Consider the following 21,610-nt stretch of genomic DNA (forward strand, 5'->3'; position numbering starts at 1 on the left):
TCAGAGTTCTCTGCAGAACAATTCTCAGGCTGAGAGTGCATCTCCAATCCTCTCCCTGGGAACCTTCCAAGCCCGCGCAGCGCTGCCGGGCTGCACAAATCACCAGAGGTTGTCTCCCTTCCCAGCACGGCAGCTTGTGGATGCAATCAACCAAGGTTTCAATTTCACATCACATTTTCCATTCCAAACGCGCTCGGTTGTTGGTTAATTTTGCAATTCCAAATGTTCCCCCACTCAGCGTTCAAGCGTGCGAGCTATTTTTGTGTTCCCACCCTGGCACCGGCCAAATCGCAGCAAGATTTTCAGAAAGTGAATGCTAAGAGGGCGAGGAGCCGGATGGAGCGAGGCTATTTAATAAATAACTCAGTCTTGCACGGAAAGGAAGAATGGGAATTAGCACGCATGGTAATTATCTGGCAGCATTTGCTCTCCGTTCCCCTGACAGGCAGCTCCTTGCCTTCCTCCGCTGGACCACAGTGCTGGATTTCGGCTGGGTTGTGCTGTGCTGCCTACTATCAGACCCAAAGAGCTGGGAAGGGAATATGGGGGTTCCCTGCGCCTCTTCCATTCCACTGTAATAAGATTTCATTTCACTTCTGCCAAACTCCTTGAGCAGCGCTCAGCCTTCAGCTGTAAATGGCCATTGACATGGATTTGTCCCAAATTCCTCTCTCAGAGCTCCCTCCACGGGGCCGATGTGCCTTCAGCCCCAGTGCTGGTGCCGGAGTGACTTTGATCTACGTCGGTGAATCCAATTTAGCAGATTCATCTCTTGTGTTTAATTTTCATGTTAACATAACAAGGTTATATCGTGGCACAGCAAGGTTCCAGAGGCAGGACGGAGAATTTATAATAGACAGCAACATTAACAACCTCGCACCAGCTCTGTGCAAATGGAGGCTCTTGGAGCAATATTTTCCCTCTGAGATCCAGAGAGCTTTCAGTGCAATAAAAAAAAATTCCAGAGCTGCCAGCAGTGAAGAATCTTGTGCAATCAGGATTAAGCTATCGGTAAGGAGCTGGCAGCATGCTGGGCAGATGAGTTGGCTTGGTGCTTTGGAGGAGGAAGATGGGAAGGGAGCACAGGACCCCTGCCACCAGCACCAGCAAGGGGTGGGAAGGCTCTGTTGATCCTCACTGCTGAAGGATGAATGCAAATCCAGAACATGGAAACTCATGGCGGCCCTACCCCCATTCCCATGCATCGGGCAGTGTAAAGCCTTATCCAAAGCTCAGACCAAAGGTTGCAGTGCTGCAGGGCTCAGGATGCACACACCGTGTCCCATGGCCAACGCTCAGGAGGGGCAAAGCATCAGTGCTGGAGGAGAGGGGTTGTTATGGTAACAAATGACTTGTGTTCTCCAAAGGATTTTTGTTTAACAGGGAGAAAACGCAGGGAAGAAGGAAAGGATAATATTTCAGAAAGAAATGTAATGAGACATGAGTTGTCCCATTCTCCTGGAGAGCAGAATGGCTCAGGAGGGAGGGTGGTGGTGATGGAACCCGCAGTGCCTCTGACAGCACCATGGCAAAGCACCTGCCTCGTGGGAAGGTCTGGCCAAGGAAAGGCACTGGTTTGATAAGGAGCACAGAAACACGTATTAACAGAAGCACTACGAGAGAATTTATGGATGACTTAAGATGCAGCCCATTCTCCTAGTGAATGCCTCGTCTGTTTAAGAGCAGTAATTGCCTATTATCTAGCAGCTTCTGATGGGCTTGGCTCGTGCTGGCGTGACACACGAAGATGCAGCACATATTTAAGGAGCTAACGCCAATTCAAAGTACCTGCTTGTAATTTTAAATGCAAGAATCCGATAAAATCCAAACGGCAGCAGGGAGGTGAGAAAGCCAAAAGCACACACAAAGTACCTAATCAATAACCAGGTAAGTGCCCCGGAGCAAAGAAGTGGACGCAGCCATTGTTAACTGCTTAAGCTGCAGAAGACAGTTCTGCTTATCTTTAAAGGCAGTGCATTTTTCCTCTCCGTTTCTTTATGCCACTTATTTTGTGCCCCGTAGCAAAAGCAGCTTCATTGATCAAACAGAATTTGTTGAACGGCCAAAGGAACGTGGCAGGAGATGTAAGACGGAGCAGCAACCCGCTTGTTTATCTTTGCAAACGCCTTTTGAAATGCACCGATTCAGTTTTTTTCTTTTTCCCCTACACGATTATGGAAAGTTTTTGCTCTTTGAAGTGGCTGAGTATCAGCCTGCCTCTGCTCGGGTGCTCACGTGGAGGATGGGACCTGGCCCAGCTCTGCTGCTGCCGCCCTTTGGGTGAGCTCTCTCTGCCATTAAACATCGTGTGATGCTGCTCCTGTGCTGCAGTGTCCTGCTGCACTGCCCAGCATCCCCACTCAGGTTATTGTTTCCTGCCTCCCCCAAATCCCCTGCAGTCTCGGTTATTTAGAGCCTCATTTTCCAAGGGCTAAGCACCGGCAATTCCAGCTGACTTCAATTTCCTCATCTGCAAAAAGGAGACACAATGATAGCGACCTCCTTTATCAAACGCTTTGAGATCTGCTGATAAAGAGCTGCATCCGAGAGCTCAGCATCAGTAATAGTGATACAAAACAACGATAAAAGGGCTTTGCACCACTCGGTGCCATCCCTCTTTGGCTGCTGTGTGATTCCTCCCACCCCAAGGCCTCATATAGGGTCTGCTTTCTCCCCCCCATGTATGCCAAGAGGAAATAGCAAGGAAATGCCCAGCAGCCCTCACTTCCTTGGGATCCCCACCTGCCCACGGTGCTGTTCCAGAACCAGCTACTGGTTCTGACTTTAACCCTCCTCACTGCCACATCTGGCAGCCCTGCAGAGCATCCCTCCCACACAGAGACTCTCTCAAAGCGCCCAGATCATCCCTCACCCTTATTCCAACAAACTCAATAGACTGAGCTCTTTAATTTCCTTTAGAGGAGAGATTTTTCCAGCCCTCAATTCATCCGAGTCTGCCTTTTCTCCATCTCTCCATAAAGAAGAAACCTACTTTTCTTCTTTTTTTTTTTTCCTTGAGCATTTGTTCTGTTTCACTTTCCATCAGGTGGGATTTTCTTTTCTCCTTTTTAAAATACCTGTGTTCTCCTGAGGAGATCCGTGAATAAATAGCACTGCCATTAAAGGGCTCTCTCAGATTGTTCTCCCAAATCCAGCAGCTGACGCCCACTCCGTGCTCTCGGTGACCCAGGGGCACAACTGGCTGCCCTAGCAAAATTTTGGCTCCACATCATTTGCCATTTCCTTTCACTAATGTAATCCATGTCCCCTTGGCCTCCCGGTGTGCCCAGAAGTGACAATGACACGGCAATCAATGGTGATCATCTCCCAACCAGCCTGGCTGATAAACACTCTCTAAAGCCGCTGTGAGCATGTCTGAGCCTCTGCCTCTGCATAAATTGGTTTTGATGTACACAACCAGAGATGCATATATTTTAAATTTATTCCTTCAGTGCACGTCGGTTCTGAACCCCTGCTGCTCTCAGAGCGGAGAGTGATGCGGATGCTCTCCTTAATGAACCCTCGGAGCTGAGCTCTGCTGGGGCGGAGGTGGGAGGGCAGCAGATGGGCATGGGCACAGCATGGTGATGGATGCAGCGTGGGCAATGCAGCACGGGACACGCATGGGATGCACCTGGTGCTGCACAGCCCCACTTGGCAAAGCAGCCACGGGCAAGGTTGGGATGTGCCAGGACTCCCCACGCTGCCTCTCGTTAGGCTATGTCCAACAGGAGCCCATGCAAACCCAGTTACACCCAATTAGAAGTCAGCTGGGTCATTACCTCTAGGTCAGATGTTTGCGTTTGGTTCTAATGAAAGCATTTAATGAAAAGCCTGCCAAGTGGGAGGACCATGGCTTTCCTGTTACGGGGTTGCTTCCTCACATACCAGGTGGAGAACTGTAGTGAAAATGCCAAGTCTTGGCTTGCACCAGTGATGGAGCACCTGGTGGAAAGGCAGAGCCAGCCCAGGGGAGCTCAGGTGCATGCAACGTAGCTGAGTGATTGGACAGGGTAGAGCCAGGATCCACTCCTTCCAGCCATCATTTAAGGGTTGGCAGTGGGGCTGTTTTGCTGGATATTCCTGTGTACCTGAGGACTTCTGAAGGTAAGCAGTTCTTTTCTCTGTTTCTGCACCCATGGTTGCTGTATTTGATTGAATCCTCACTTGCTGCAGCCTGAGACCTTGCTGCTCTGCTGCTATTGCTGTGTTTTCCATTGCATTACAAGAACCTGTGATTGATTGATGCTGAGGTTGGATTTTGCTGGAGATGCTGCCTGGTGTGTGAGCTGGGAGGATTGCCCTGAAGGTGCTAACTGGGCCCACGCATCACAGTTAGATGGTGATGCCTTTGGCCTCGTTTGGCTGAACGTTATGGTTTGGATTTTTTTGTTTTGTTTATGGAATACACATTAAAAAAAAAATGGGTACAGAGGAACTAATCACACCTGGTGCTGAGTGTGGCTCTGCTGCAAGTACAGACTGGATGGTTGGATTGGAAAGAAATGGAGAGGAAGGGTTTTGTTGTAGTTAAGGGACTGCAGCTGAAGCTGAGGTCTGAAGGCTTCAATGGGCTGCAGTGGGGCTGGGAGAGGTGTGTGTGAGGAGCAGCACGGGGGGTTACTGAGGCACAGGGTGCCCTGTGTCAGGGAGTGCTGGGGCTGGCACACGGTGTCCCTGCTGCCCTCATCACTGCTCAACTCGTGTAAAAGCACAGAGCTTGCACAGGGGAGGCAGCGAGGTCTCCTTTGTTTGCCTGCCTTAATTGAGCTTGCTATGTATAGCTTCTTATTGGAACCAGGTCACACTCGGCTCGGTGTGATTTCTGCAGGGATGCACGCAGCCACGTGCTCAGATCCCCCCATTAAGCTGCGCTGCACCCAGCTGAGGGGATTGCCTCTTACGCTCCAGGTCAGCCTTCAATTTGCAGCCTTGTTTTGTAGAACACATACATTTCCCTTCTGATCTCCAGAGTGGGCCATTGAGAATGATTGCTGTCCGAATTCTCTGCATCCCATCACCTCATGGTGTAATTACCTTCCCAGTGACATTATGGATGGTTTGCAGCCAATGGTTCTGTTGGGTCTCTGCATCCTTCAGCTGCCACTTAACACAATCATTTCCTTTTGCTGGCTATAAATACGTTTGAATTCTCCGACCTCATGCTCCAGTATCATTCTCAAAGGCAGAACTATTTCTTATTCCATTGCTCTTCAGCTCATTGTGGCCTCGAAGCTCCCTCAGCCCAACAGGTGTGCAGAGCAGGAGGAATGCAGCAGGCTGGGATGAGGCCCTGGTAGGAGCATCGTCTGGCCCAGCCCCCAGTGACAATTAAGTAGACAATTAGCAAACTATGATGGCCATGGGCAAGCATGCTCCTGGACCCAGGAGTGCTGCGTGGATGCTTGCAAACTCACTGCTGTGCTGCTGCTTGTGCATCTCCTCCTGCAGCAGCTCCCGGTGTGTCTGCAGGTCTGCAGCCCACACAGAGGCACCAGGCGTGTGTCCTCCAGCTCCTGAATCAGATACGGTGCTCCTCTCATTGACAGCAATTTGCTTGCATAAATAATTAAGACTCCGGTCTCTTGTGACTTGCTCCTTGTATTCGCCACTAATCCCAGTCTTTTGCTGAATATCTGTTTCTTAATAATTGCATCTGTTTTACACTCGGCTCTTTGGTGTGCGATCACTTATTAGCAAACCTATTACTGCTCAGATGTTCTGCTCACAGTGACCTTGTCCCTAAACCTCTCTGCCTCTCTTCCCTATTAAATCACCACACTGTAACTGCTGGAGTGGAAGGAATTTACTGCTTAAATAATTTATCTAGATTCAGTACAGAAAGTCTTTGAAGAGATTCATCAGCTAATAAAGAAAATTGATTCTGGAAGCCAAAGTCAATATGGGGTTAGAGAAACACCATCACCCTCACGTGGGCTCTCTTCCAGAAGCCTCTGTTCGGGCTGTGATCCTTCCTAAGCACCTCCAGCTCTCCCAAGCCACGCTGGGGCTCCACACCCCACATCTGATGTGCTCAGCAGGGCTTTGTCCAGCTCTGTGAGGGCAGAGCAGCAGTGAGCACAGAGCTGGGAGCAGCCTCTGTCCTCCTGAGTGCGTGGCTCTGCTCCAAGGGGATGCTGTGCTCTGTGTGAAGGGATGCACATCCTCTGTGTGGTCCGAACGATGATGTTCAGATCTTACATACATACATCAGCGATGGAACAACCAAGATACAGCTCAAATGTGCCCTGAGAAAAACAAGTGGGAAGTGATGTGTGATGGAGACATGGAGGAAAGTGGCACCTTCGGTGGCAGCCCATAGAAGATATAAAGAAATAAATAAAAATGGCCGAAGGAAAAAAAAGATGGAAGAAAATTTGGCAGCAACATTTGGACATATGGCTAATTTGTGCTTCATGGGTATTTCTCCATATGCTGCACGTACGTGTGTTTGTTTACCCCCTATACAGATTACATGCCAGCAATAGTCTCAAAACCATCAAAATTACCTTGTAAAAGACCAAGCAACTTCAGGTATGCCTGGCAGACCCCTGGGTTCCTCATGAGCTGTCTGGCCAACCCACCTCGAAACAGCACTGCACATCTCTGAGTGCCCCAAGCAGTGCATGATGTGTGCAGGGCTGGCTGCAGGGATGTGAGGACTGTGTCCATTCTCTGAGAGCCCCGTGCTGCACACAGGGAATGGAGCCTCTTCTCCCTCCTTGTTGCTCTGCTGGAGGTCTGTGTACCCATCAATAATTCAGGTGCCTGCAGCTAGCAGCAGGTTGATGCCCAGCTAATGGGCACTGGGCTCTCTGTGTCCTGCTTGCACTTTGCAGCACACTCTCCCACCCAGGAGCACGTTGGCTTGCTACCCTGCAACTGCAGGCTCGGTTCTGCAGGATCTTCAATGCAAAACAAGGAGGAAGAAGTCTGCACTCGCTGCAGTCATCGGAACCCAAAAGCATCGTCGTCTCTGCAGGCTCGATTTAAGCTGAAAATCCAGACCCATTTCCTGGGTACAAATCATTCGAGTGAGATGAAACAATCAATGGAAGATATCATCTGTGATTCACCTCCTCAGCCAAAACCATCTCGTTGGTGAGGACAAACTCATTAGAAGTGTGATTAATGGGGTGTGAAGGCCTGGAGTCGGGGTAGCCCAGCTGCCTGCACGCCCTGCTGTGCTCTGCTTGCAGAAGTGGTGTGGCATAGCACGGTGCAGTGGTGAGTGCTGCTCCAGCAGGGCCACCGATGTAAGAAATGACCCAGACCTCTTGGTCTGCTCCTGCAGTGCTGATTCTCAGTCAGTGCTACCATAGTGAGTAAGGGCAGGGGTGTTCAGGGAGCAGAGGGGAGGATTTAGGGGCAGGCACCACGCTGTGAGCGAATTAATTCTGGAGATGCCACGGAAATGATGGCCTATAGAGTTAATGAGATATTGCTGAAGAAAGGGTAAACAATTAGGGCTATTAACTGCAAAGATAAAATAAGACCTGTTGCCCTCCGAAACGCTGAAACTAATTAAATTGAAAATTACAGCACGAGAGTATGAAAACAAAAGCAAATAAACTCAGAGAGACAATTCAAAGGCTTAATATCACAGTGGTAATAATATTAGCAATAGGAAGTGGGGATGGGCTGGTTAAAGCTCCCATTCCCACATCTTTTCCATCTGAACGGGGGCTGTGGGCAGGCAGGAGGGATGCAGCAGAGCAGACCTGGATGCCCTCCTGCCACCAATGCTGACATACAGCAAACTCCTGCCTGTGTGTGTTGGGATTGTGGATGGTTCTCTGAGCCTGGAAAAAGGAAAGAGAGAAATGGTTCCCTGGGGTGGTTAGAGGAGGGCACAGTGAGATGGAGTTTGCCTCGGTCAGAAGGTCCTGAGTGAGTACACTCCCAAAGTTGCTTCACTGGGATGTAATTTATGGGGCTGTAATAATTCTGTCCTTCTTTATATAATATATACCCACCAGCAAGCTGTTAACACTAAGGAGGAAGATTGACTACAAGTGTTCTGTGAGGTGATGGGGAGCTGGGCTGCAGCACGCAGGGCTCTGCTTGCAGTGACCACATTGCAAAGGCGTGCACAGTGCACAGGCAGCGTGCGTGGAACATCCCTGAGCATGGGAAGGAATGCAGTGCTGCTCTCCATGCAGGACGTGGGCAGGGGGTGTGATGTGCTTGTTCTCCTGCAGTGCCCGCCAGCACAGACCAGGAGAGCCCTCTGCAAGAGTCATTAGCACACCGATAATTGGTTCCAGTTAAAGAGATTAGAACCAAATTAACTTTGTGGTTTGCCACCCAGAAATAATCCTATTTTAAGTGGACAGATTCTTCTTCAGCATCCAAGGAGACAATGAATGGGCAATGAGCTGCTTGAATGAACTCTCAGCAGCGAACCGGGCTCTTGGTTCTCTGTTTTGGAAACCTCTGGCATGACCAGAACTCACTGGGGTTGATGGGGTGGACGGCTGATGGGTTAGCAAAGGTCTCATCTGACAGCCCAGCACCAGGGGAATAAATAATAAGGGAATAAACGCAGGCTGAGAACAAGAGAATGCTTCAGGCAGGAATCTGTGCACTGCAGAAGGAAAGGAACTGCACTGAGCACGAGCCTTGGTGCTCCCACAGCCCTCTTTTGGGTTTGTTCCACTTCTGGTACAGTTATTTTTCCTGCTACATTGCAAGTGCTGCTTTCAGATACACGCGGCTTCCCTAGAAATAAATGCTGCTTCCTTTTCCAGGTTTGAGAGACTTACTGTTGGATTTGAATACTGCTTTCCAGGAGTGAGAATAAAGCTGAGCAAAATGCAGCTAATACCCCAGCAACAAAGCAAGAGATGAGACATTCAGGAAGGCAGAAATGTGCCAGTTTGGGTCAAGTACTGAAGCTCAGCATCCCCAGGACCTGCAGTGTTAAGTGATGCTATGCTTAGGGTTGTGGCAGCCCCAGTGCTGCTATGGGCTGGGGAGCTGGGCACTGCTCTCAAGGACTCTGGTGCCCTTGCATGCAAAGATTTTTGCGATCTGTTGATGGAGAACAAAGTCTCTTTTTATAGTCATTTCATTATGATGCTTAATTCCTTCTGCAGAAGCAATTACATTCTATGGGCGGAAAGCAATATTGGAGACTTATGATTGTTATTGCCATCCCACCCGGTGCCCGCGCGCTCACGGTGCCATAGGAATGACAATCAGGGCTGTGCAGGGATAAATAGGGGGCTTAGTGCTCACGGATAACCCAGTCCATCCGCCCAGCCTCTACAAGGAGCAGCAGCATGGCACACCTGGTGGCTTTGCTGGGGCTGCTCAGACATTGGGTGACCTGTGGGAGTGGGAAGCAAGGAGCCACGGACCCTCTCTGGTCATTCATTGCTTCACTGGAATTAATTAGGCACCTTGCTGCCATCAAATGTGGGTTTGTTGTGGAGAGTTATCTGTCAAACGGTGTCTTCTCCATTGGGCACCATTTCCCTTTGGGTATATTCCTCCCAATTTGCAAAGGATGGAGATGCTGGGGCTGCTTGTGACAGCCCAGCACAGCAGGCGGGCTGCAAGGCTGATGCATCAGAGCAGCTCGTTAGTGTAATGATATCAGTGAAGCTCAATGCCAATAGGGGCACAGATGTGGACCTCGGTGAAGGCACAGTGTGATCGATGCTGCCCATCAGGAGGGAGCTGGGCTGGGATGTGGGCAGGGCTGTGCTTGCCATCCTTTAATGGATATAAATAGTTACCTTTAGCACTGAAAAAGCTGAATAGATACAAATATCACCAATACCATAAGGGTGCACAGGGCCTCATTATCCTTGGGTAATCGAGGTTATGCGGAGCTGTTCTCCTTTATCTGTCACTGTCTCTCTTGGCAACGTGATGAAGCAGAAAAACCTCAAGGATGAACCACTCGGGAGGAGGGCTGGGGTCTAAAATTGCACTGGGGGAAGGGCAGAGGGGTCCCATGCTGGGGAAGCCCGAGCTGCACTGCCCATCCCTGGGTGAGAGTTACCCAACAGCACAGGTTCTGTGTTCTACACCCAACATACACCGCGACGTTTGCAAACTGTGTGTGTGCAGGCGCACAAGCTTGGAATTTGCTTTCTGTAAGTGTTCTTACTAATGAAACTGAGGCTGTAAAATATTCTTGGAAAGTGCTTACAAAGGCTTTCAGATATATGGAATGATGTTTTTATGTTATCTCAGATTTGCTTTCCACTCCTGAGGCCTGCAGCTCCTCCCCTCTCCCCCCCACGCTCGCCATGTAGGAGCTGGCTTTGTAGCAGCAGCAGAGCAGCGTGCCGTACGTGTAATTACACACCCGTGCAGCCACAGATGTTCTGACAAAAGTCCCTTAAAACTCCATCTCTTCTCATTAAATGGCAAACAAAGAGAGCTGTTTCACACAATTCTCCTCCTCCTGTCTCCTGAAGAAGCAACCAGTGTGGCCTCAGAGCTCAGTGCATCCCAGGCTGAGGTTGCTGCCCCAGCCGTTGCTTTGGGTTTGTTGCAATCTTCATCAAGAGCTGCTTATGGGGAGAAGCTTGAGGAGTCAAGGCGAGCTGAGCTCCTTGGCTCACTATTTCAATTTCACTGTAGGCAGCAGTACTGTCAGTGTGATGAAAACGACCTCAAATTGCCATTGTTGGGTTATTTAATCTGGCCAGGTTCCTTTCAGCTCTCACCTGCTGTAAAAGAAGACAAATCGTCTCTCCTTTGCTCCAGGACCTTTACACACACAGGACAGCAGTGATTTTGTGTGTCTGGAGCGGTGATGCTGCTGGGCTGCTGGTGCCAGGACAGCTCTGGGCTGGGGGCTTTGTGCTGGAGCTGCATTTCCCCATTCTCTGAGGAGCTCTGAGAGAGGAAAGCAATATTGCGAGTTGAATGCATCAGCATTTGCTTCAGATATTCTCCTCGCTGAGCATGTGTTTCCCCTTGTGGCAAATGGGATGGTTCAGCACAGCAGGGCTGTGTGAATGCTGGGCCAGGCTGCAGGCGAAGCCATGCAACCCCCAGTCCTGATTTCATTCACAGCTTCCCCAGAACAGCTCCTGAAAGGAAAGCTGGGCAGGGAAAAGTACTTAATTCCCCATGGCACATTTGAACATCGTTGTTATTACCATTCATCTGTTCCGTGCACTTTGCCCTCTTCTGATTTATTCCTGCTCGAGGTGGAGCGATGTCACTCTTCTGCAGCTCCTGTTTCCCAAGAGGGATGGTTCCTTCTCAGTGTGTGTGGCTGTGTTCTGGAGGTGTCCCCATTGGAAAATCAGGGGTGGCAGCACCCCAGGGATGCTTCCTGCCCAGCACTGGCCTCACAATCCAGCCTGGATGTGATGGGGTGCAATGGGGGGATATGCAATGCATTGGGGTGGGATGGGCATAATGCCATGCATGGAGAGGGGTGGGGTGTGATGCAATGCAATGCCATGGGAAGAGATGGAGTGTGATGCAATGCAATGCTATAGGGAGGGATGCAATGCAGTGCCATGAAGAGGGATGGGGCGCAATGCAATGCTTTAGGGAGGGATGGGGTGTGATGCAATGCTATAGGGAGGGATGAGGTGTGATGCAATGCCATGCCATGCCATGGGAAGAGATGGGGTGTGCTGCAATGCAATGCTATAGGGAGGGATGGGGTGTACTGCAATGCAATGAGGTGCAATGGGGTGCATGCAGTGCTTGTACAGCTGTGTAATACAGAGCAGCATAAGCCCGAAATGTACTGGAAATAATTCTTCCACCAAGTGCATTCAGATCTGTTTGTTTGTCTTTAAATTAACATTGGGTATGAAATAATTCACTGAACTACAAAGAGATCCCTTGACTTGACAAGACTCACGGGCAGGATTTCTTCCACTTGCAGTTATCACAGAAAGAAAACATTTCAACATCTTGTCTGCTCAGTGCAAGAAAAATAGTTTTGTACTGTGTGCCTGGGAAACAAGGAGCTTATCAAAAAAAATCAGGTATCAGAGGAACGAGATGGCAGAAGAGAAGATGGGGCTGTGTCTCTTCGTGTGTTGCTGCAGGGCGAGGATGGGAGGCACGGTAGGATGTAGGGATGCTGGGGCAGCCTTGGCTTGCCACCCCTCTGCCCTGTGGCTCTGATGGTGCTCTGGCCTTCCATCATGCATGCATGCAGGGATGATGGGGAATGATTAGGAGGAAAGCATGGGTGGATAAGCCAGGCCATCAAAGAAGACATAAAGCCTCGAGTAATAATTAGAGATGGGGAGTGGAGATGTGACCTCGCAAAGCATTAGGGAAGAGAACTTCTAATTAGGAGGCAAAAGGGTCAGCCATTGTTTAACCTGCTCTAAAAGTCATTAAATCAGTCCTGATGACTTCATTGCCAAGAAGATTTGGAAGAAGAGCTGATGAACTGTAGCAAAACTGACCCAGCAAGATGGGCTGCAGGTGGGGCAGTGCTTCCCGTGGGCCCCATAGGGAGGAGGGGAAGGGATGTGGAACCAACCCCATAGAGCAACCCAGGCAGTGCACACAGAGCCTGAGAGCCCCATAACTCCTCTTCTAATGGCTGTGGGACAGGCTATTATGCAGTAAATATTTCCAGGTGAATGGGGGCTGGAAAGAGACATTTAAGGCAGGGAAGAGATGGTGAGGTTTTGCTTCTGGGAAAACCAGACAGAAAGATGGATGTCAAGGAAAGTTTCCAGGAGAACATTAGGCTACAAGTCATAAATTTCCAAACTATTCTACTGCATAAATCCCTTTAATTTTTGGTGCCTTGGGACCCAACACAAAACAAACCTCTAAGAATTAAATAAGTCAGGGGAGCTAAATATTTCTCTCAGATTTTGCAGCCACGGCTGCTCGCCTCCCAGATGCACAGAAGTCTTTAAGGATCATCCCAGAGATACAGCGTCTGGGGGGCCTTGGGTGGAGATGGGGATTTTGGAGACTTGTGGGCATGGATGCAAAGCTGAGGGATCGGAAGGTGTAGAGCTTAGAAAGGATTTTATTTCTGAGCTGTTTTGCAAACTTCTGTTTAAATCTTCAGGCTCTTTTGGAGTCAACAAGGTTGCCCAGCGATGAGGTTCCCTCCTCCCATTAGCTCTCTTCCACCCACTTGATGAAAACAAATGCCAACAGAGATAAGGGCCATCGCTCTTGTTTGCCTTCTGCAGGTCCCTGGAATGGGTTCACTTTAGGCTCTTTTTTTTAATTCGTGTTATTTTAACAAATGAACCAAATTATATCCTGGCTGCTCCAAGGTATCTCATTCCCAAACGTAATGGAGCTGTTCCTGTGCTCTGCTTGTTAATCCTATTAGCGCCACGTTTTGTGCCTGGTGGTGGACACGTGAAATACCAGTTACTTTAACAGGGCACAGAACAAGAGGTCTTTGGGGCTGTTTCCTGCAGTAGGGCAGGTGTGAGGCTGCAGGGCTGATGTCCCTTACCTTTGGCTCTGAATGAGACCTCTGTGTCTGTGGGAAAGGGGACAGCAAGGATGGGCGCAGGGCTGGGAAGGCAGAAGCTGGGCACTTCACTTCTGTAGGGTTCTGCTGGTGGAGGGCTGTGATGGGGAAAGGGTTCGTCCCCTTTTATGGGGTTTATCCCAGCTTTGTAATCAAGTCTGGCTGGTGAAATGCAATCTCCTTTTAAAAGCAGAGAATTAAAGCTTCCCAGATGGTTTATGGCAGAACCGCAGCAGAAAGCAAGCAGGGAGCAGTCAGACAGCAGGAGGGGATATCTGTGCAATAAGCCAGCCTTAAGACCATGTAGGCAAGCAAATAAGAGCTGATGAGAATCAGTTTGTTTGCAGCAGAACCTCAGCTGCAGCAGCTCATATTTCCAGCAGCATCAAACTTCATTCTCTCTATCAGATCCCCAAACATTCAGCCCCCATCAATGTTTGGGTACCCAGGCAGGTGAAGGCATTGCTCTGCAGCCCAGGTGTGCTGTCTGCATGGGAAACAAAGCCAGGTGCAGCAGAAAGGGGTCCTGAGCACTTGGGTTGGGGCAGAGGCTGAGTGTTTAAGCATTTATCCCAAGGCTGTTACATTTGGAGTCATTCTGAGAGTGTTCAGAAATGTTTCTCATACAGTTCAGAGCAGGGAAAGGGCAGTGATGTATCAGAAGATGAGGATGACTTGAAGATGATGTTTGTTCTGCTGGTTTCAAGGACTGGGTGCTGCCCATACCTCATCATCCCAACACACACAGGTACAGAATGGGCACAGAGGGGTGGGGAGGAAGGCCATGGGCTGTCAGTGCCCACCTCCACGATGCCCTACAGCTGCTGGCACTTACCCTTGAGCTCTTGTTTTGCCTTTGTTCTCTGAAGCAGGACACCTGCTTTTCGCACAAACAAAGCCATAAATTGTGGTGCAAGCAGGTTTCAAGGGAAAGAAAAAGTGGAGCTATGATGACAGCGACAGGGAGTTCTGCAAGGAGGTGAATTACTTGAAATATGGCTGAAAACTTCCACATCATAAATACACTTCTGATCATAGCTAATAAATCATGGTAATTATTCTATAAATAAGGGGAAGGATTGCTGTATGGTACCTGACTTTCTTCTACAGGCCTCTGGAGCAAATCTGTTAGCATCTTAAAATAAACTATTTGCTCCAGATAGTTTGTTTGTATTCTCCAGGCTGAATTTGTCTCCTCATCCATTTTTCATCACTTTTGGTTTGGTCTTTGTGAATCTTTCTGTGCCTTTTTCCCTGTCTGACTCTGACAAAGAGATATTGGTGGGGAGCGTATTTAACAAAAGACAACATAGGAAATCCTCTCCTCTTCCTCTCCTCTTCCTCTCCTCTTCCTCTCCTCTTCCTCTCCTCTTCCTCTCCTCTTCCTCTCCTCTTCCTCTCCTCTTCCTCTCCTCTTCCTCTCCTCTTCCTCTCCTCTTCCTCTCCTCTTCCTCTCCTCTTCCTCTCCCTTAGGGGTAGCAGTGCACACACAGGAAGGGCAAAATGCAAAGTGTGATTTTGTTTACGTCGTGGCAGCTGCAGGGAATCTCACCTCACTGCTGCTTAAGAGGAGGCTCAGCTGGACAGCCCAGCCTTTCCCTCGACACGTAAATTACAGATTTCATGACCACTTTGCTTCAATATCTTCCCCCCATCAAGCTGCTTCTGCTGGGAGAAGTCTCATGTGACAAACACCTGTAGTGCTGCTGCCAGGTAATGAGCAGCTCCCGAAGCTCATGTTCATCATGCAGAAAAAGAAGACGTGGAGCAGTGAGCAGAAGGAGGGAGATTTCCATCCCGATGTGTTGAATCCATTACAGCTGAGACCCGCACGGAGAGCAGCGGGGGAGCACGGATTCCTCAGGTGCCAAATGCTATTTGCTTCATTTCTGTATCCTTCAGTGGGAAAACGATCAATCAGCTCCACTTATATTTAAAGTGGCACTGACAGGGCAGGCTGTACTCACACAGCAGCCCTCCTGCTTTCGGGGAAGGAGCCGCAGCGTCTGAGAGTTCAGTTCCAGGGTGGGAACCTTTCCCTTGTGGATACAGCTTACAGGATAACACTTGGCCTGTTGAACTGGAGAATATCAGCCCTGAGCAGGTGAGAACAGAGGTGACAGTGATGTGTCACCAGTGGGTGCTGGCCTTGGCTGGCCAGGAAGGGAGCCGTGCATGCAGCATCCCTGTGCTGTGCTAGGGAGAGACCTCTGCTTCACGGCTTTTCCACGGGGCTATAAACTTCCAACACACCATTTTTTCCCTCTTTTTATAGATCAGCATTACTAATTTATTGAAAGTTTACTATTTGGAAATGCTCTCGTATAAATTAATGGGAAGGTAATATTCAACTTGTTCCCCAGGGGAGGAGAAAGCCAAACAAAAAGCACTCAGCGTGAGCTCAAGGAAAGGCAGGGAGTCGATCATCCCTGCAGCCTCACAGGGTCAGGGCTGGGCACTGTGGGATCCCTCGTGCCCTGGGCACACAGGTCACCATCACTGACTCCAGACAGTGGCTTTGCTTTCCTGATATTAAATCTTTGGACAGAAGCAGGGCTGGGAAACCTGCAATCTGACTGTATGCTTCCCGTAGTGCTTTTCAGGCTTGCAGGCATCTCAAAGCATTCACCAAGCTTTGAATAATAACCAGAAGGAGAAGCAACCTACCCAGGCAGTTTCGGCCACTGCTGCAAACCAGCAGCATCCCACCAGCCATGGCATACACTGCAAACATTGGTATCAATTAACCAGCATGATGGATCTGCTCAGTCCTTTGCATAGTGCAGACAGATCTGTGTGGAGAAGAGGGGATGAGGAGCTGTGATGTGCACATGAAGGAGGAGCGGTGGTCAGAGGGCATAATTAGAGGCTGCTCATTTGTTGCTCATTTGTTCCTGGGCCCAGGAAATGGGGCTGGAGGTTTCCTTTGGTGTCACCCATGGGTGGCAGTGGGAGCTGGGAGTGATGGAGCTGCATGAATTCACTCACACCTCCTGCCGTTTGATAGAACCATTGCCATTTATGGGGAAAGCTTATTGAGTTAAATCACTTATCCTGCAGTAATACAAAAATACTGCGGCTCAGGAATGCTGACACGCATGAGAGTCGTCCCCACTTTTCTTCCTGAGCAGACGAGGAGCAGGAATGATTATTTTGTATCACTTTACGAAAGAGAGCGTTGGGTAATATACCTGCTGTGCATTGATAAATAGCTCCAGAGGATAATAGGGGCCCTAAGCACGGAGCAGCAAAGAAAAAAAGAGGCTTTCCAGCGTGTGAACACAAATGGTTTAAATGCGAACTAAATTGGCCTGATCATTTCTCAGATTTGCAAAATTAAACCGTGCCCAACTGTCAGCATCATTGAGATTTATGAGACAAACAGAGCCAAAGCAAGAGGAATCCATAGCAGCCTTGCAAAGGGCTGAGGAAGCACACACCATAGATGCAGTTCTATGATGCTGTGTACCAACTCTCACCCTTTGCAGCTCCCCCGCTGCCTCCCAGGCCCATCAGAGCATCCCCAGGTGAAGCTCACATTGCCAGCAGAGCTGTTCAGGCTGTGCTACCTGCTAGGTGCTTTCTTTCCAGAGTGCTGTTCCCTGTTAACACAAGAATCAAAGTGCGATCACACGAGGAGGAAGCAATTGCATTATAGCCCTCTCTTCTTTGCAATCTCTAAGTAACACTTATGCTTTTTTCCATATGAAAGGGAGATGGGTAACAACAACCCAGACAATTTTTCCTTCTCGGCAGCTGCAGCCAGCAGTGCCCTGCCCTCCCAGCACAGGGAATAAACACATCTCCTTGGGAAGGTTCCCTGGTGATGGGACCCTCGGGGTGCCTGCACCCATTAAGGCTCATATGGGGTGGGTGCAGCCCAGGTGCTGCTTGGGGGAGCCCAAAAAGTGTGGATATGGGGTGAGGAACCCCTCTTTTCTCCCAGAACTGGGGCTGGTTGAGCACCTCTGAGCAGCACAGGGTGCTGTGGGTGCTTGCAGCTTGGCACCAGCCTGCAGGAACTCTGTGCTCTTAGTGGAATGAGGAAGAACAAGTCAGGCAAATGAACACGCTAATGACTTCCTTCCCTCCTACTTTAATTGGGGCTAATTCATGCTTCCTGCTCCTCAGTGGGCTGCTCCCTCATGCAGCAGCTCTGCAGCTCCATCCCTCACTGCTTGGCAACCTCGGTGGCAAGCTGGGCAAAGGGGCCAATATTGGCATCCATCTGCTGCTGAGAACGATGTGCTCCCTGTGCTGAGGCAGCCCACCAAGGTTTGCTGATGTATATCTTAACGTTTATAAACACTAAGGATGCTCACAGCCATATCAGTGCAGGTTTATCCCTCCTCCCCCTTTTTCTTCCAAGCCTGGCTCTGAGCTCCTTGCTCACATCCCCATCCTTGGAGGCATTCAAGGAAAAGGCAGGTGTAGCTCTTAGGGACATGGGTCAGCAGGCAGTGCTGAGCAGATGGGTGACCTTAGAGTTCTTATCCAACCTCAGTGGTTCTATGGCTCTGCACGTGTTCCTAGCCCAGCCTGGGTCCATAACCTTGCAATTGCTGCTCCGTGTGCCTGGCACAGCTGGAGAAATATTTTAAGTGGGGATAAGTTAAGAGGATTTGCTTCGAATACAAGATAGCTCTCATTAATGTTTGCTCGTTTGGGTTTGTTTAAGCCCTAGTTGATTGTCTTCTACTTAACTGCATTCCAGTATCTCTCAGGCTCCTGAGAGACTGAAAATTGCCCCTTCTTCCCTACCTCTCTATTAGGACCTTTCATGTCAGTTGGCCAGGTTTAATGGATGATAAAGTCGCTGGGCTTGCAGCAGCACTGAGCTTTTGCTTTCAACTCAGCACACACAGCCCGCAGAAGGACTGTGCCAGGCGAACGCTGTGCTTTGATACTGTTTTTGCTAAAGCAGTGGTAATTTGCAGTGATGAAGTTCACTGTGGGTAAAGCTCTGGGTTTGCATGTACTGGGTATCCCTGTGTGTCGTGGCTTCCTGCCTCAGCCTGCAGAGATGCTGAGCCCCAGCTTGGAACTTGCCATAGGGGTGGGGATCCCACAACTCGAAGGTTTACATGGAGAAAAACAATGGAACAAAGCTGTCTGTTATTTAGTACAGCTCTCATAGATCTGACGCCTGCCCTCGTCGGGGAGACGGCCCTCCTCCCTCCCCCTGTTGGCAGCTGCAGCCCATCCACAGGGAGCACTGCAACAAGCAGGGACTTGTTGGGTGTCACAGGGACAACGCTGACCTTTACTCTGCATTGCTTGCTTAAAGGAACTTATTTGTGTTCCCAGAACCCCCTTATGTGGAAGCAGGAAGACGCAGAGGCTCAGGCAGGCTGTGGAGTGGCGTTCATTTCTGCTTAACCTTGCTCTTGGTGTGACTGCTTTGCACAGAATGAGTTGTGGCTGCTTAATGCCTTTTCCTTGCTGGCATCACGCACTGAGGAGCACTGAAGGTTTGCTCCTGCAGAGAACTGGCTGAGCAGTCAGTGGTGTTTCTACCTGTAACCAAGGGCAGCATTGAATAATCCATCACCAAATTCATGTAAAAAGGCTTCTTTAATTATATTATCCAAATAAGCCTATTTTCTTCCCCTCCCCCCCTCAAAAAACAAACAAACAAACAAAAAAAAGGGATGCCATTCTTTGATAAATGAGCTACAGGAATAACACAGCTTCTTACTGCCAGCGCCCTTGGAAACAGAGAAAACACACCGGGCTTTATTGAAACACCTCTTAAGATCCCAAAGCCTTTCCCAACGCATCCGCTCCTTCTCCGCGCGTTCCGTAGTCGCTCCATGAGCATAAAAGAAAAACGCCCCAGCTTGCGGCTGGAGGAGATGCGGCGGCGGGGGCACAGGACGGAGGCACAGCGACAAGAGCAGAAACTTTGGGGCCGCGCTGCGCCTGCTCGTACCGCCGGCGGGGGGAGCAGCTGCGGCCCCGGGAGCCGGGAGGGATGGGATGGGGTGGGGTGGGATGGGATGGGATGCGCCGGAGCCTCGGCTCCCCCTGCAGCTGTCGGTGCTCCACCGCTCGGCTTAGCGCCGCATCCCCTCCCGCCGCTCGTTGGGAAACCGCATCCCGGCGGCGGCAGCTCCCGCGGGGACGGCGCGGCGGCGGCACGCGGTGCCGGGCGGAGCGGATGCGCGCAACGCGGACGCGGAGAGCGCTCCGGGAGCGGCGGGCGATGGGTGTGTAACGGCTCGCCGAGGACGGAACGTTCGGCGTTCTCCATGCGCAGGCAAGGGACGCTCGGCGGCCGAGCTCCGCGTCCCGGGAAGGGCGGGAGGCGGCCGGGACGAGCTCCGCGGCGGCGGCTCCGAGCGCCCGCACCGGCAGAGCGGCGGCTCCGGCTCCGCGCCCCGCTCCGCCCCCGCCTCCTCCCCGCGCAACTTCCCAAAGCCGCGGCCCCCCGCCCCGCGGGTGCGCGCACACGCGCGGCCGCGCCGAGCCGAACCCGACCGCACCGCGCCCGCAGGGGCCCCGCGCCACCCCGCCGCCCATGGGGCGCGCAACCTCCGCGGGCGCGCAGCTGCCCCGCCGCCGCTGAGGGCACCGAGCGCCGGCTGCGCGGGCGCGGGGCGGCCCCCGGGCATGCCCGCACCGCTGGGCGCCGCCTGCCCCGCCGCTGAGCGCTGCCGCGGGCGCGGGGCGGCGCGCACGGATGGAGAGCTGAGGCGGTGAGCCCCGCCGGGACGGGCCGGGCCGGCACCGGGAGACGTGACCATGTGGATACAACGGCTCCCGGGAAGCAGGTAGGGCAGGGCGGTGCGCGCCGCTCCGCGGAACCGGCGGCGGTGGGGCTCCGGACTTCCATCGCGAACTTGTTCGGCCGGGGAGCGGCGGCGGGCGTGAATCGATCGCGCCCGGAGACTCGGAGGGAAGCGTTCGGGGAGCCGCCGTTCGCCTCCCTTCCCGGCTCCTTCCGTCGCCCTGCTAAACGAGACGGATCGTCTGCTTTTCTTCGCCCGTTCGCTGTTATCTGGCCGCTCCCGGACGGGCTGCCCCACCGCCCGGCTCTGCTCCCGGGGAAGCGAGGGGCCGGGGCACCCCGGGCAGGCACGGTGCCCACGGACGGACGGATGTGTTTTGTAGATTAATCGAGAATTGCAAAGCGGAGGAGACGGAGGCAAAGTGTTATGTAACGCATTTTCATTACCGCCGCGAAGTCATCTGAGCCGAAATCTTGTTATTTTCGTGGCATTGTGTTTGGAGAGCGCTACTTACCCAGCCCCTGCCCTCTCCTTGCATGTCTGTCCTTAAAGCTGCAGGAATACCGATTTTTGTTTATTTTGACCGTGTTTCGGTAGAATACATTTAAAGCAGCAGCGTGTGAAGCACGTAAGGGTAAGGAAAGGGACACTGCTGTGCGATGTGCGCAGCTTTCTTTTCCCCCCAACCCGATTTTGTATTTGAGAAGTCCCATTCGGAACAATCGAGCGTTGGCGTGGGGTGCGGGTCAGGCAGCGCTGCCTCCACGGAGCTCCCGGTGTGTGCAGCTCTCAGCAGCTCCGTGCTCTGCTTCCCGGGCATGCAGAGCATCCCACTGCCCCAACACAAGGCTATGGGGGTTGGGATACACAGCATTCCCCGGGGAGTGGGACCTGGGGGGGTCTGCGTGGCTGTGGGATGGACACATGGATGGATGGATGGATGGATGGATGGATGGAGCAGCCCTGCGCAGCACCTCGAGGGCCCCTCACCCTCCTGCTGCTCCCAGGGGTCCCTCAGAGCTGGAGCTCAGCAGGGTGCCCCGCTCGCTGTTGGGATGGGTGATGCCAAGGGTGCTTCTGCACAGCCCTTTGGAGTCGCTGGAGGCTTTGGCACTGGGCTTGAGCTTCGGATTTAAAGCCCTGGGAGGTGAAACTTGGGCTCAGATTTTCTTTCTGTGCTGAAGAATCGGGAGAGGCCATTGGGTTCTGTTGTACATCTGTGTTTGCCGTCGGTTGTGTTCTGGCTTTTATCTGCTCCAGGCTGTGCTGTCCTGGGCACCCACAGCCGTGGGCACAGCGACCCCAACCCCATCCCCATGGCTGTGCCCTCGCCGGGTGCTGGGCTGCGGGTGGGGATGCACTGCGTGGGAAAGGATGGGGTGCCTGCAGCTCTACCGTGACCTTAGGAACTGCTCCTGGGCGAAGCACCTGA

At 51.5% G+C, this 21,610-nt stretch overlaps 1 protein-coding gene across 2 annotated transcripts in view; it reads left to right on the plus strand.

Moving 5' to 3' along the window:
* Positions 1-19,469: 19,469 nt before the first annotated feature.
* AJAP1 (adherens junctions associated protein 1) overlaps positions 19,470-21,610 on the plus strand; it is a 37,865-nt gene continuing 35,724 nt past the window's right edge. The window contains exon 1 of one of the 2 annotated variants that reach the window (XM_090123315.1): positions 19,470-19,706. In XM_090123315.1, coding sequence (XP_089979441.1) covers positions 19,699-19,706 — 8 coding nt within the window. In that variant the 5' untranslated portion in view covers positions 19,470-19,698. Of the gene's footprint in view, positions 19,707-20,082; positions 20,221-21,610 lie in introns of those variants that run through there. The other variant, XM_090123314.1, reaches the window with a different exon arrangement.

Source organism: Phasianus colchicus, chromosome 22 (assembly GCF_987193195.1).
Source record: "Phasianus colchicus chromosome 22, bPhaCol1.hap1.1, whole genome shotgun sequence".
Classification (NCBI taxonomy): Eukaryota; Metazoa; Chordata; class Aves; order Galliformes; family Phasianidae; genus Phasianus; species Phasianus colchicus.